Source organism: Euprymna scolopes, chromosome 4 (genome assembly GCF_053919585.1).
Source record: "Euprymna scolopes isolate OS-2025 chromosome 4, ASM5391958v1, whole genome shotgun sequence".
Classification (NCBI taxonomy): Eukaryota; Metazoa; Mollusca; class Cephalopoda; order Sepiida; family Sepiolidae; genus Euprymna; species Euprymna scolopes.
In genome coordinates this window covers 369716-384893 of record NC_136485.1, presented here as the reverse complement: position 1 = coordinate 384893, position 15178 = coordinate 369716, and the positions used below count along the sequence as shown (strand labels likewise).

The window sequence follows — 15178 nt, the reverse complement described above, 5'->3', positions numbered from 1 at the left end:
GGGAGATAGCTCATCTCGATGAATTAATTTCAAGTCATAGCTACTATTTTTTTAACCATATAATTCATATTTAAATAAAAAACAAAAATAATCACGTCGTAGTTTCCTTTTAATAAAAATTCTCTTTTTTGTAAAGTTTTCATTCTTTGTCTCGAAAAAAGTAGCCGCATTGTTCTTTTCTTACGATTGCTCAAAGTTTTATCGGTTTTAGCGTCCCAAATTCTCTTCTGAAAAAAATTAACAAATCTTTTAGTAAAATGAAGTTATCTCCCTCAGACCAATGACCAGGTGTAGAAAATAGGGTTTTTTTTTTTTTTTTTTCCATTTAAAAATCAAATGATTGTCAAATTTTTTATTTATAAAACAAGATTTATTTTTGTAGATTTCAACAATTGATTTTAACAAAGATTAATAAACAATCATTAATAAACAATGCTTTCTTTAATATTAACAAAAGCATATCCTGTTGGGTTCAGAACAATTTCTATAGTTTCATCTTTCCATATCATCATGACAAATCGTAAAATCTATTTGTCATACTAATTATTTAAAAATTAAAAATATTGAATTTTCAATGTTATTTTTTAACTTTTCCAAAAAGATTTTTTTTTTTTTTAATTCTTGTCTCCTGCCTGGTGATATTGTCTGCTGAACATTTGATAATATTTCTATCGTTAATCATTTGATTTTGCATAACCAGTCTATCATCTTAACAATGATTCATGTTTTTCTTTTATTTTCAGAGCCATTCCTTCTTGGCGTGTTGGTCTCTCCTCTTGATGCTGATTCGTTTTCTCAGTTTGTTGTGCAATTACTTATGAATATTTATCTAGCTAATATTGTTATATCTAATTATAACAGACAACTTAGCTATTTCATAGATAAACGCTACGTAATTAATAACACTTACAGAAAAGGGGTTTGTAGCGATAGAATCTTTATTGATCTATCTTAGAAATATAATTACAATATGGGCAAAGAAAACATGCATATATATATATATATATATACACACATATATATATATATATATATACATGAAATAAGTTTCCAGATTTTTTTTGCATGGGTACTTTTATTTATAGTACACACATGAAATTCTAGTTCCCTTCAAAGTAATCTCCTCTGGTTGCAATGCACTTGTTGTATCATTCCAACAGCTTTTGGAAGGCCCCATGGAAGTCCTCTTGTGTGATCATGTCAATGACTTCTATCACAGCCTCTTTTATTTCAGTTGTCTCACAGCGACAGCTTCTAAGGTTTTCCTTGAAGCATGGTCTGGACAATAGGGTTAGGGTTTTCCTTGAGCTTAAGGAATAACCAAAAGTCACAGGAAGCAAGGTCTGGACAATAGGGAGGGTGAGGAACTTTCTTTTATTCTAATCGTCTCTAAACATTCTTGGGACAAACTTTGCACAAATTTTCCGCATCCTCTGTTCCTTGCAAATAAATGTGTGCACAGTTCCCACACTGACATCAAACTGTGCACTTATTGTCTTTATAGACACACAAAAGTCCTTATCCATAAAATTCTTTATTTGGCCAATCAACTCTGGTGTTCTAACTTAGTCCTCCCACACCTCACATCATTCCTCACAGACTCCCTCTCTTCCTTGAATCTCTTATGCAACTCAAAAATTGATGCTTGATTCACGCAAGATGGTTTAAAAGCAGTCTGAAGCATTCCAGATGTTTCTGTGGCATATTTTCCAAGTTTAAAACAAAATTTTTTTGCATATTGTTCTTTTAAAATGCCCTCACGTCTAGATTGCATTTTTGAAATTCACCAGCTGTGGCAATCAGGTTTTAATAATGTATATTCCGATTCCTGATGTAGCTGTTCATTTTAATCTGAAATCATAAAAATTGGTCAGTCATCTCATAAGATGTATAGCAATAACATACTGAATTTTCAAGAGTCTACAACAATTTTAAATGCCTGCACAAAAATAAGTCTGGAAACTTATTGAAGACACATCATATAAAGAGTTTGAATGAAAAACACAATAAATACAGTCTCTTCAAATTGAAAAATTTGAATGTTTCCAAATTAAATTTTTACTATAAAAGTTTATTTTAATGAACTGGCAAAAATACAGTCTCTCTCGTCACATATTTTTGCTAGGCTGAAAGATGATATAATTGTGAAGGATCTACGTATGATATGTAGTTAAAGCAAAATAAATAGTTTTTAATTATTAAATTAATTTCTAACGCTATTAATAATATGTATCCATTCATTTATATTTTATTATCACTTATGTTTGAATTTATATTTAGAAACATAACATAAATCATAAGTCCAAATAGGTCAGTTTGTAGAACCTCAGACTGAAGATCTCAAGGTTTCAGTTTCCATTTTTGGTCATGTCATCTGTTTTATTTGTTATGAATTTATTATTAATGCAGTATTCTCTATTAATTAAGATCTCTGACATTTTAAAATGAGATAATGAATTACAAAACTTTTTCATAGCAATAATTTCACAATTTAAAAAAAATGGAATTTATTGCATTTTGCATTCAAACTTTTCATGTATATATATATATATATATATATATATATATATATATATATGACAAATGTCTATATTCCAAATTTCAAGATGTTGACCATCTTACAATTTTATTCATTTAAGTACGTTTGACATGCACAATTCTTGACAGCACCTGTTTCGTAGTGCAAAAGCATTCAATTAATTATTATATCAATCAATGAATCTATTCTGCCCTTAATTCCTCAGAAGAAAAAGCACCTATCAATTCATTAAAAGAAAATAAAATACATCTGGGCATGATTACGAAATCCAAAAATTATATTACAAAACAGGTGCTGTCAAGAATTTTGCATTTCAACATACTTAAAGGAATAAAATTGTAAGATGGTCAACATCTTGAAATTTGGAATATAAATTTTTTAATATTTATTTGCTATATGCTCTGTAATTACATTGAACTTCATAAATTAAAGAATTGATATAAATAAAAGGTGAAATATAATTAAAATAATTATATTTCCACAAATATATATATATATATAAAGATTTTCGTGGCCTGCTCCAAACACTAACTTAATAATCTGGAGGCCTTGTGTGTAACAATGCAAAAACGCTCTTTGTATAGGCAGAAACAACCCTCAGATAAGTTAGAATTATTTAAAAAGCTCTAGAAAAAAAAAACTAATGTTTATATTAGTCAATATATTTTGTTTTGTTTCTGCTATTATGCACTGATGTGATGTCCCCTCCCCCTTTGTAATATTAGCAGTAGAGCTCTTTTCCCACGATATATATACATTTTTCTGTTCCCCATTTGAATATTTATTTAAACATTATTTGCTGATGTTTTATTTCAAACGTTATTTGCTGATGATTTCTTTCTTGAAAATGAGTCGGGCGACAGGTATCTCGAATGTCATCTTTTTATTCAAATTGCTTTTACTATTAAATATCATAACATTTTCATTATCTCTCTCTTCTTCCCACCACTCTTTTCTATGTACTAGTTGTCCCCAACTCAACATGGCTCCATTCATTTTCTAATACAGACATTAATATATATATATATATATATATATATATATATATATATATATATATATATATATATATATATTTAATAACTAATAATTAGAGATAGTACAAATAGGAATGTAAATATATAAAATAATACTAATAACAAAGAAGGGGGCTTGTAAGTAGTAGAATGGATTCAACCAAACACTATATGAAAATAGTAGATTGTAAATAATAAGCACATTAACTTGTGGAGAGGGGCGGATGACACAGGTAAGAAATACTTTTTAAATAACATGAATTGGTTAGCCTAATTAATCTGAAGGAAAAAAAACTAGGTCCAGTATCAAAAATATTTTTGGTGCCAAAACAAAAGGAGGTTGAATCTGTAAATGCACCCTTGCCCGTTCGTCTGTCCACACTTTTCTCAATAACTACACCTTGGAATTTAAAAAATAATTTGCACAAACATTAAACATGATATGAGTAAAAAAGTAACAGAACGGATTTTCCGGAAAAACTCCAGTTGCTCCTCCTAGGGATGCCTTTCAGGTTAAAATGGCTAAAATTGACACTTTTGTGCTTATTAAAAAAGATTGATGGCTTGGATTTTCATAAAACTTTCTGAAAAGTTGTAACTAACTGATTTCTATATAATTTTGTTTTTCTATACTTTGTGATAACCCTTGAGTGTGCCCTAGGGGCTGTTTTAGGGCTAATAAAAACACTCCATTTTTGGAACTATTTTACAACAGTTGTCCAAAAATTTTTGTGCATGTCTATTTAGCAGTTTTGCATGGTGCTGAACTCAAATTTAAATATGTTAAGGCTTTTTTTTTACATTTTCACTCCCAACAAGGCACATTGCCACTTAGATGTAGGGGGCTACTATCAGGGACCTAAGTTGCAGGGGTACTATGTAGGGAGTTTAGCAGCAAGATGTCTGTTCACATTACACTTGTACTTCTGCATGTCAGTTGAGAAAGCAGAGTCCCAGAAGAGAATTCCAGAGTTTAGCAGTTCTGGCAAAGAAACTATTAGAGTAGAAGGCTTTCTTACATCCAGAGATCTCTATTGTATGGGGGTGGGATTTTGCTGCTTGTCGGGTTTGTCGGTGGTATTTTCGTCGAGAGGGTACAAGGGCCTGTAGTTTGTCAGAGCATCCACCATTAAAATACTTGTAAAACAGGCAGAGGGATGCAACATTTTGTCGATAGGACAGGGACTGAAGCTTAGATGACAGTTCGGGACCTATTAGGTTGGCGACTCTCTTTTGGACCTTGTCCAGGAGTAAGAGACTAGTAGCAGATGCACTAGCCCAAATGTGACAGCAGTACTCCATACATGGGTGAATGTTGGCTTTGTAGAGGTACAGGATACTTTAGGTGTAAGTAACTTTCTAGCACGGTATAGAGAGCCCACCTTCTTTGCAGCAGCCTTGGCAATGATCTCAATGTGTCTATTCCAACTCATGTTTCCTGTGAATGTTAAGCCAAGGAGCTTGAACGAAATGCTTTCAGGTAAAGTATCTCTAGCCATAGCTATTGGTGGTTGGTAAGGTTTCATGCAATTATTAAAGGAAACAAGCTTTGTCTTGGCAGCGTTGAACATTATCATCCATTTTTGATCCCATTCCATTACAGACTGAAGGTCTTCCTCTAGGGTTTCAGTCATTACCTTAGATACATGTTCATTAGTTTTCCCCACGTGCCTGCTATAGAGCGTGGTGTCGTCAGCAAATATACCCATCTCGGGGACAATTTTATCAGGTATGTCATTTATAAATATCAGAAATAATAAAGGTCCAAGGATCGATTCCTGAGGTACACCTGCATTTATATTAAATTTTTTGGACATATGCCCATCAAGGACAACGTGGATTCTTCTCTCATTTAAGAAGGATCTAATTATGCTAGCTAAGCATTCGTCCAGTAATACCATAGGATTTTATTTTCATGAGAAGACCATCATGCCATACCCTGTCAAAAGTCTTAGATATATCTAGGGCTTGGACTAAATGGGGGGGGGGCAAATGATGGACATAGTCATTTCTTTTTTTGCATGGTGCAGAACTTAAATTTACATATGTTAAGGTCGAAAACTGCACTGTTTGTTCATTTTTACCAGGATTTGACGTCCCCTGGAGTCTTTTGGGGCTAAATGGGGAGGGGGGGCAATGCTGAACTTAGTTATTTTTTTATGTCTCGTTCACTATGCACTGAAGGGAGGTGGTGTTTGATTTACACTACTGGGGAGCCATGATTTAATATACTACTTTGTTTTTAAATTCCTTAAACAGTATTTCATGGTAAACAACTAATGATACCTTTAAAAACATTGGTACTTTTTTTAGTTCATGTAAATGAAATGATTCAGCGATGCAGGATATTAATTGACTTCCTGATAAAATAATTTTCCAATGAAGAACATTTTTTTTTTATAGTTTTAAAGAAACTTCCAATACTATATACACAGCAAAGGCATATTTTATTTGCGTGTATGTCCAGCTAGAAGTCACAAATTAGACAATATATTCTACAAACGTCAGTGTAAACCCATATTAGTTATGCTAAAAATATGTTAATATGAACCAGATGAAATGGTTATTGCAGTGTAACCCCTCACTGATGAAGCTGGTTAGGACCCCTGTTTATCTGGAAATCTCAGCTCGTGTCGTCTAGTCTTCTCTGAGGGTTTTTACATTGAATCCTGTATGCTGAAAGCGAATATCGAAGCAGTAGGCAGGAAGAAAAACAAACTCGTGTACTCTAGTCTACAGAGTTAATTTTCACAAACTTATGTACGAATGTTTTTACAAATATCATTCAGTTCTTAGTAAGTTTTTCAAAGTCTCAAATCTCTTCACAGGCAGCATTGGACGGGTGAATGAGGAAGTAGAGGAAGGGTCGGGTCCTCAGGGAACGGCGGTCTCTATACGATCTGTTCTCCCCGAAATCAAAAAGAATTTTAGAGCGTATCTACCTGATGTGGGTGGGGTGGAAGTCTCTCCAACCAATCAAATCACGCTAAACCCCAACGATCTGAGACCCAATTCAAGATTAAAATCCCATAAACTTGAGGTCATCACCCATCACTCAGCCAGTGCAATATGTTCTTCTAACATCCTCACATTTCCTGTTGTTGAGTTTTTCCCAAATAAAAAAATATCTCAGGTTTTTCCAACCAAAAAGCAAATATATCTATTCTGACAATGAATTAAAATATATTTATATTTATCTACCCTAAATTCCCAAGGCACCTGCTGTTAGCCGGGATCGGTCAAAAGCTATCTTAGTATAGCTATTCAGCCCTCCCCGGGCCTCTGCGGGGATCTAAAGCTCCCCAATGAAGAATTATGTCACAGCAGTAAATGTGACTCTCTTTAATTTTTAGTATCTATGGTCAAGAATGTTCAGTACAGTACATATTGTGGAATCGCTTTTACACTGGACATGAATAAAAAGGAAATATATAAACTCATGCTTTTGAAGATAGGCACACATAACCATGAATATGTTAAAACTACATTACCCAATGTACTTTTATAAGTATTAAAATTTTGATTAAATAAATAATATTGTGAGGTCTGTGTTTTAGCTGGATGTCCATAAAAAGGAAATGCATCACAAACTCTTCAAAACATTTTTTATAAAGAGACTCATACAAACATATATATTCTAAAACTACATTTCCCAAGATTACTTAGATAAGTGTATTTCATTTTTATTAATGGAAGTAAAATAATATTGTGGAGCTTGTATTTGTGCCTCACATTAGAAGAATTGAAATAGAGTTTAGATTTTGAAGCAGAATTGTGCAAAAGGTCCTTATTAAAGTCTGAAAACTGAACTCCAACCTCTGTCCCATCGCCGAAACGTGGTATCCTTGTGCTTGTTTTACAAGTATTTCAATAGCAAGTGCTATGCCAAACTCAAAGCTCTTGTACCCCATTGACCACAATATTCTTGACAAGCAGCAAAATCCCACCCCTTTACTATAGAGATCTTTAGAGTCTATAAAGCCTTCGACTCAAATAGCTTTTTCCTTCGGACTGTTGCACTTTTTCATCTTCTCTTTTACCGACAATTTATTACCTAAACGTTTTTTTCATCCTACCTTTTTTCCAACAATTTATTGTCTAAATATTTTGAAAGAAATTCATTTAATGAGAATTTGAATAAAGCAAATAAAATTTATTTTAAAATAGATTCATTGAATATTATTTTAATTATTTTAAATTTCATTTAGTTTATTTCATGTCTTGTTAAATACAAAAACAAGTACACACATCCTAAAATACAAAACCACTAAACTAATCCTAACAATCACTTGTAACTTGAAAGTCTAATTCGGTAAATTTTTACTGATTTCTCACCTTAATAATCCCCTTTTAAATGAGAACTTATATTGGTTTTTGGGTATGCTGAAAACGATTATTGCATTTAAATTTTTCACAAAATAGTAGCTTGTTAGAAATGGCAATACCCTCGACAAACCTGACAAGCAGCAAAATCTTGCTCGTGCACTGTAGAGAGCCCTAGATACCTAAAGCCTTCTACTAGAACAGATTTTCCCTCACTTTGGAATTCCCTCCCAGGCCCCTGCTTCCCTGACTCTACTGACTTGCAGAAATTTAAGTGTAATGTAAATAGACATCTTCCTGCCCAACTCCCTAAATAGTACCCATGCAAATCTGGTTCCAAATAGTAGCCTTTCACGAGTAAGTGGCTTTGTACCTTATTTGGGCTGAAATGAATTTTTTAAAAAAAGTGGGTGTGCTTAAAGGCTATTATTTCAATAAATATATATCAACCCCTTTTGATTCAGTAAATACTGAATATATCATTGCACCTCACTCCCAAATTGCACATTGTAAAATGTAAAAAAAAGTCTGGGCTAATACATCTACCACTAGTCTCTCTCTCTTCGATAGGGTCCAAAAAAGCATCTCCAATCTGATAGGTTCACTTTGTTAATTAGGCTTCAACCTCCTGTCCCATCGCTGCAATGTTGTATCCCTGTACCTGTTTTACAAGAATGTGCTCTGATGAACTTATTGCACTTGCGTTCCCTCAACGTGCATATCCCTGACAAACCTGCTTAGCAGCAAAATCACCCCTTTCCCGCTCTTGAAGTCAATAAATGCCAGAAAAATTTCTACTCTAATAGCTTTTTCCCTAGAACAGCTAGACTTTGGAATTCCCTTCATGCTACCTGCTTCCCTGATTGTACTAATAGGCAGAAGTTCAAATCTTTCTTAGGCATGATCCCAATTAGTAACCCCTTACATCCAAATGGTTATTTGCCTTGTTTGGGGTTAAGCTGAGTAAAAAAAAAAATAGGATGACATAGACTTCTTCATTCTTTGGCTTGGTTATGGTAAAAACACAGAAATACTCTAATATTCATTTGCTTTTATATTTTATTTTTATAATTCTGAATTTTTTAGATGAGGCCAGTTGTTTATATTACTTGTTTTGATTGAACTATTGTTCTCATCTTGAGTGTTATTTGTGCAACATTTCAGTCAGTGTAACCTTTAACCTTCATCAGGCATGTTGGTTGTTATCTTGGAAAAGAAAGGAGAAAAGTTACTGGCTCCATAGAAGGTTTTGTTTTTTGGAGTTGTTTTTTGATTGCGGTTTTGTATGTGTGAAAAAAAATTGGTTGACGAAGAGAAGGCAACTCTAATAAAGTTTGACACGTGATTATCTCCCTTTTATTCTTGAAATTTTCAGGAAGGGTTGAACTAATTTTTGTTTTTCCTACAAGTAGAGGTTCCCATATGCTTAGTTTGCTTAATAAGTTTTCTTTTTCTTAGAATATGTGCCACTTCTTTGACTTTCCATCTTGCACGCCAATCAATTATTTTGACCTCATTCCAGAAAGGGAAGTATGTTCCCTTTTCTTTCCATATGTGATCAGCTAGTCCTGACTTTTTGGCCCCCTCTCCCCTGAGTTATGGCTTTACGGTGTTCTTCTAACCTTACTTTAGGGGGCGACTAGTCTCACCTTTGTATAGTTTTCCGCATTGGCATGAAATCTCATATATGCATTATTTTGTCATGAGTCGGGGCCTTAACTCGTACTAGGTGTTTTTTGAGAGTTGAGTCACTCTTGCATATTGTTCTAATGTCATGTGCACTGCATATGTTCTCCTTTCTTTTCCCAGATAACGACTAACATGTCTGACGAAACGTTACACAAATAACACTCAAAATGAGAACAATAGACTGATTAAAACAAGATGTTTTTGTTAACTATTCTGTTTTCTTTAACAAGCCATGCCTACTATTTTTGCTAGGAATAAATAAAAGAATTTGCTCAAATAAAGTAGACTAGCTGTTTCCAAGATATTTTAATCATGGTATAGTTTAGAGCAAATAAGGAAATGGCATTGTGTAGTAGTTACAGGATCAGATTGGAGGCTCAGCATGTTGCATTCGACTTTTATTTTTTTTTTTTTATTTTTTTTTTTTTATTACATTTTCACCCCAAACAAGGCACATTGCCACTTTAATGTAGGGGGCTACTATCAGGGGAAACATCTACTGGGGTACTATGTAGGGATTAGGGCAGCGAGATGTTGGTTCACGTTGCACTTGAACTTATGCATGTCAGTACAGTCTGTCGAGGGTGTTCACGTCGTGGGGGCACAAGTGCTTGCAGTTCTTCAGAGCATTCACCATTATAATACTTGTAGAACAGGCAGAGGGATGCAACGTTTCGACGATGGGACAGAGGCTGAAGTTTTGATGCCAGTTTAGGGCCTATCAGATTTGCGACTCTCTTTTGAACCCTGTCAAGGAGCGAGAGACTAGTAGCCGATGCACCGGCCCAAATATGACAGCAATACTCCATACATGGGCGAATAGTGGCCTTATAGAGGTACAGGATACTTTCGGGTGTTAGAAGTTTTCTAGTACGGTAGAGAGATGGCTTGAGAAAGCTATGAATCTGTATATCCTCCATCTAGCAATGTATTAATTAGTAAACTAGACTCATGTGTTCATTATGCAACTTGTATTAAAGGCTAATAACTAATAACACTCTTCGGCCAAGATTAAAGTGTAGTATCTTCTGATACTCCACTTCAATTTTTTTGTTCTCGGTTAGTGCAGGAGAAATCCTTTACGACTGAGACAATTTTTTTATTTTTGTTCCTCCACATTAAAAAACAACCTTGGTGTCTTGCTCTGCCCTCGTGAGGAGGCAAAGGAACTAATAGCACACTACCTGAGAGCTCTTCCTTTAAACTCCTCAGCTTAACATTCATAGGCAACGTGAATTGGAACAAATAGATTGAGGATATTGCAAAGACTGCTGCAAAAAAGTGGGTTCCTTTTACCATGCTAGAAAATTACTCACACGTGAAAGTATCCTATATCTTTACAAAGCCACCATTCATCCATACATGGAGTATTGTTGCCACATCTGGGTTTGTTCATCCACCACTAGTCTCTCCCTCTTGGACAGGGTAAAAAAAAAGAGTCTCCAATCTAATAGGTCCCACATTGTCAACTAAACTTCAACCCTATTCTATTGCCGTGATGTTGCACCTCTGTGCCTGTTTTGCAAGTATTTTAATGGAAAGTACTCTGATGGACTTACTGCACTTGTAACCCCTCGACATATATGCCCCCCCCAACAAACCTGTTTAACAACAAAACCCCACCCCTTCACTGTTGAGTTCACTAGACATCAGAAAGTCTTCTATTCTAATAGCTTCTTGCCTTAGACTGCTAGAATTTGGAATTCTTTTCTGCTATTTACTTCCCTGACTATACTGACATGAAGAAATTTGAATGTAATGTAAACCAATATCTCTCTTATCTCCTTGCATAGCCTCTGTAAACATGGTCTCAAATAGTAGCCCCTTATGTCCAAGTGGCAATGTGCTTTATTTGAAGTAAACATGATTAAAAAAAATAACTTCAGTTTTTCTCGGCTTATGCCAACATTGTTTGTACTATGCTGGACTCAAGCAATGTTTGTTCAGGTGCAATCCTTGCTTTGTTATAGACTTCCAATGCAAGCATCTTCACAGGGAATCCATTTTTAACAACTCTGAATAAACATTTGTACATCAATTTAATGGTACTAATGCAGAATACGACCTACATTATTATTATTGCATATTCTGAGCAGATTACATAAACTGCCAGAAGGTATCAAATGAAAACTTTGTGTTTTTTTTTTGTGTGTGAAAATGCTGACCAATATTAAAACGCTAGCAAAATGTAAAAAAAATAAGGAAAATAAATATTCATTGTATTCTAATTTTAATGAAAAAATATTATTTTGTTACAAAGAAAATACCATGAAAATTTTGAACAAACTTTACAAATTCAAAGAAAAAGTCCAAATCAAGACAAAATACACCACTCATAATTTTCAATGAAATGGCTTCAAGGTCTTTGTATGGCACCGTAGAACTATACACCAATTCAACTGCTTCATGAAAGAAGAGCTTAAGGTTAGAATCATTAAAGTCTTTCAAGATCTAAGGAAAGAGACAGTGACAAAAGTCTGTGGCTGTTTCCAATGCTGTCATTACAGTCACAGATGGATTTATCAAATTGAATCAGATGAAAGTGTAATGAAAACAAACTGATCGATAAATTTTACAAAATGAAACTACTGTGTTATTTTTCTTCTAGACAGTAATCTTGCAAATAAATATTCTCTATATGCTGTGTGTGTGTGTGTGTGTGTGCGCAAGATGTCTTTAATAAGTTTCCAGACTTTTTTGTGCAGGCATTTAAAATAGTAGACTCTTAAAAATTCAATATGTTATTGCTATACATCTTATGAGATGACTGACCAATTTTTATGATTTCAGGTTCAAATGAACGGCTACAGCAGAAATTGGAATACACCCTACTAATAAAGCTTTATTGTCACACCTGGTGAATTTCAAAAATGCAATCTGAACATGAAACCCTTTAGAAGAACGATATGCAATAAAATTCTTTCAGACTGCTTTTGAACCAGCTTGCATGACTCGAACATCAGTCTTTGAGTTGCATAAGAGATTCAAGGAAAGAGTCTATGAGGAGTGATGAGAGATGTAGGAGGAATAAGAAAGTCAAAACACCAGAGTTGATTGGCCAAATAAAGAATTTCATGGATAAGGACCGACATGTGTTTATAAAGACTAAATGTTCAGCTGTATCAGTGTTAGAACTGTACATGTACACAATTATTTTCAAAGAACTGAAGATGCGAAAGATTTACGCAAATTTTATTCCAAGGATGTTCAGAGAAGATCAGAAAGAAAGACGCTGTCATAGGCTTCAACACAGTCCAAACCTTGCTTCCTTTTTTTTTTTTTTTCTTTTTTTTTTTTTTTTAAAGCAATATTAAGTTTGAAACACTTTTTTGTATTAATTTTTGCTACCTAAGGAATGAGGGAGTTACAGCCTTTTTTTTTTTTTTTTTACGCAATATTAAGCTTGAAGCACTATTTTTTTTGTATTTAATTTTTGCTATCTAAGCGATGAGAGTTACCTTCTCTTTTTTTTTAAGCAGTATTAAGTTTGAAACAGTTTTTGTATTTAATTTTTGCTAAGCGATGAGTTACCTACCCTTGGTTTTGTTTTTGTTTTTTCTTTAAGCAATACTAACAGTTTGAAACAGTTTTTTGTATTTAATTTTTATTCTAACCGTACCTTTAAGTGCAATTGCTTGTATTTCTCTTGCACTTGGTTCACCAGGTATATTTGCCAGATAGTTTTTGAAATTCTTTTTTATTAGCCTGCTTGCTCCTATAATGACTGGAATGATGGAAATCTTAAGATTTCATTTTCTTTTCATGTCAGACATAAGTGCTTGGTATTTTGTTATTTTCTCTCTCAAGACCAGCATTATTAGGGATGATTACTTCAACTAGAGTTGCTACTTTTTCCCTTTTCTCCCATATCACTATGTCAGGCTTAATAGCCCTGTTTTCTAGGTATGTAACTGTAGGAATTTTGTAATCATAGTGGATGGTGTATGACTTATTTCCAACTGTTCTTTCTGGTAAACATGTTCCTAAGATTTGCTACTACATTGGACATTCAGGTTTTTACAGATTCTCCACTGGAGATATTTACACAGTCTATTGTGTTGCATTGTATAATAGCTGTCCCCAAACAGGACTTTACAGCTGGATGTTAGATAGCTCAAACTCTCTACTTCTGTGTGACAGAACCTGCACTTGTTATTTTTTGTTCATTTCACTTCAGTTGAAATTCTCAGAAATCAAGAGGCCCACTAGCTGGGGCTAACACTTGAAATCTATATGAGATACATAGATATTCAAATGTCCCATTAACATTCTTTATCTTTCAAACACTGAGTTAGTAAAGAAATTGAGAACATAATTTTCCTCTCCCCAATTAACCAATTTCACATGTTGTAGTATATCTCTAATTTTGGTTTCTTGGTCTTACTGGATTCCAGGACAAGAATTTATCTAGTCTAGTGGAGTATCCAGCTTCTTGCAATTACTTGAGGTAACATCACTTGGATAAGGTGCACCATCCTCATAAAAGCTAAAGTGGGTTAACCATAAAAAGGAGATCTTATTTGGGCTGCGAATACTATGTGATTTTGAATATTTGGTCAGAATTTACTTCTAGAAAAAAGTATCCTCTGACAAACCCCTGTTCAGAGAAACCTTAGACACTCAGGGATAGTGTCCAGTAGGCATTCAAGTTCTCTCCTTATCTTGCTTACAGTAAGTATTCCCAAGCAGTCACCAATCTATGTACTGACCAGGGTCTATGTTGCTTAACTTCGGGTATCAGACAAGAACCAGTGTTTTCAACATGATATGGCCATAAGCATTCACTTTTTTATTTATTTATTTTACTTCAGTAAGTTTTAAGAGATCAAGGGGCTCCCTCCTGGAGCTAACACTTGATTCTGTTATGATTTCAGTTTATATCTGAGGGCTCTTTTAAGAATAGATGCTGTTCCCTTGATGGCTGCTATTTGTATTTCATTACAGCAGGGCTCTACATTGCCAGTGAAACAGTCGCATTTGTGAGTGATTTTTCATAGTGGCGACTAGAAATAATGAAATGCTTATCTTTTGGCGATTGCATTTCTTTCACTTCCAAAGCTCACTACTGAGTGAAAAATATCTTTTCAACTTTTTTTTTATAAAACGAACAAAGTTAAATTCTTTAAATAATAAAAGTTTAATAGAACAATATACTCTTTTTTTAACAAAGGCTTTTAAAAAACATCTTAAGAAATTAGAATGTTTATACCTTCAAGTATCAACATAAAATTTGTTGTATATTTAGAATTACACTTATTTAAAAAAAAACACACACACACAGAAAAATCTTTATGATATACATATTCGTAACAGAACGAAGATGTCATATTCTAAAAATCATATGGGTTTGGCTAGTAACTTTTCTATTTGGCTAGTAAACGAAAATATTTAGTTGTCAAAGATCAACTAAAGATAAAGTTGTCCGTAGAGCCCTGTTACAGCTTGGTCTTCTAGGGATTGCTTCAATTTCTGAAGACTCTCTTTTATTACTTTGTAACATGGGTTTTTAATCCCAAGGATTGTAAGCACTAGAAAACATTTGTCACATGAGCCAAGTGTTCTTCCTGGGAGGAACTTGTGACTAGCATATCATTGATGTACGCAAAAATGA

General features: G+C 33.9%; 1 protein-coding gene across 1 annotated transcript in view; it reads left to right on the top strand.

The window, feature by feature from the left end:
- Positions 1 to 2507, top strand: part of LOC145266403 (coiled-coil domain-containing protein 112-like) — a 116510-nt gene extending 114003 nt beyond the window's left edge. The window contains exon 14 of the mRNA XM_080122058.1: positions 744 to 2507. Coding sequence (XP_079978184.1) covers positions 744 to 780 — 37 coding nt within the window. The 3' untranslated portion in view covers positions 781 to 2507. The remainder of the gene's footprint in view (positions 1 to 743) is intronic.
- Positions 2508 to 15178: the final 12671 nt, after the last annotated feature.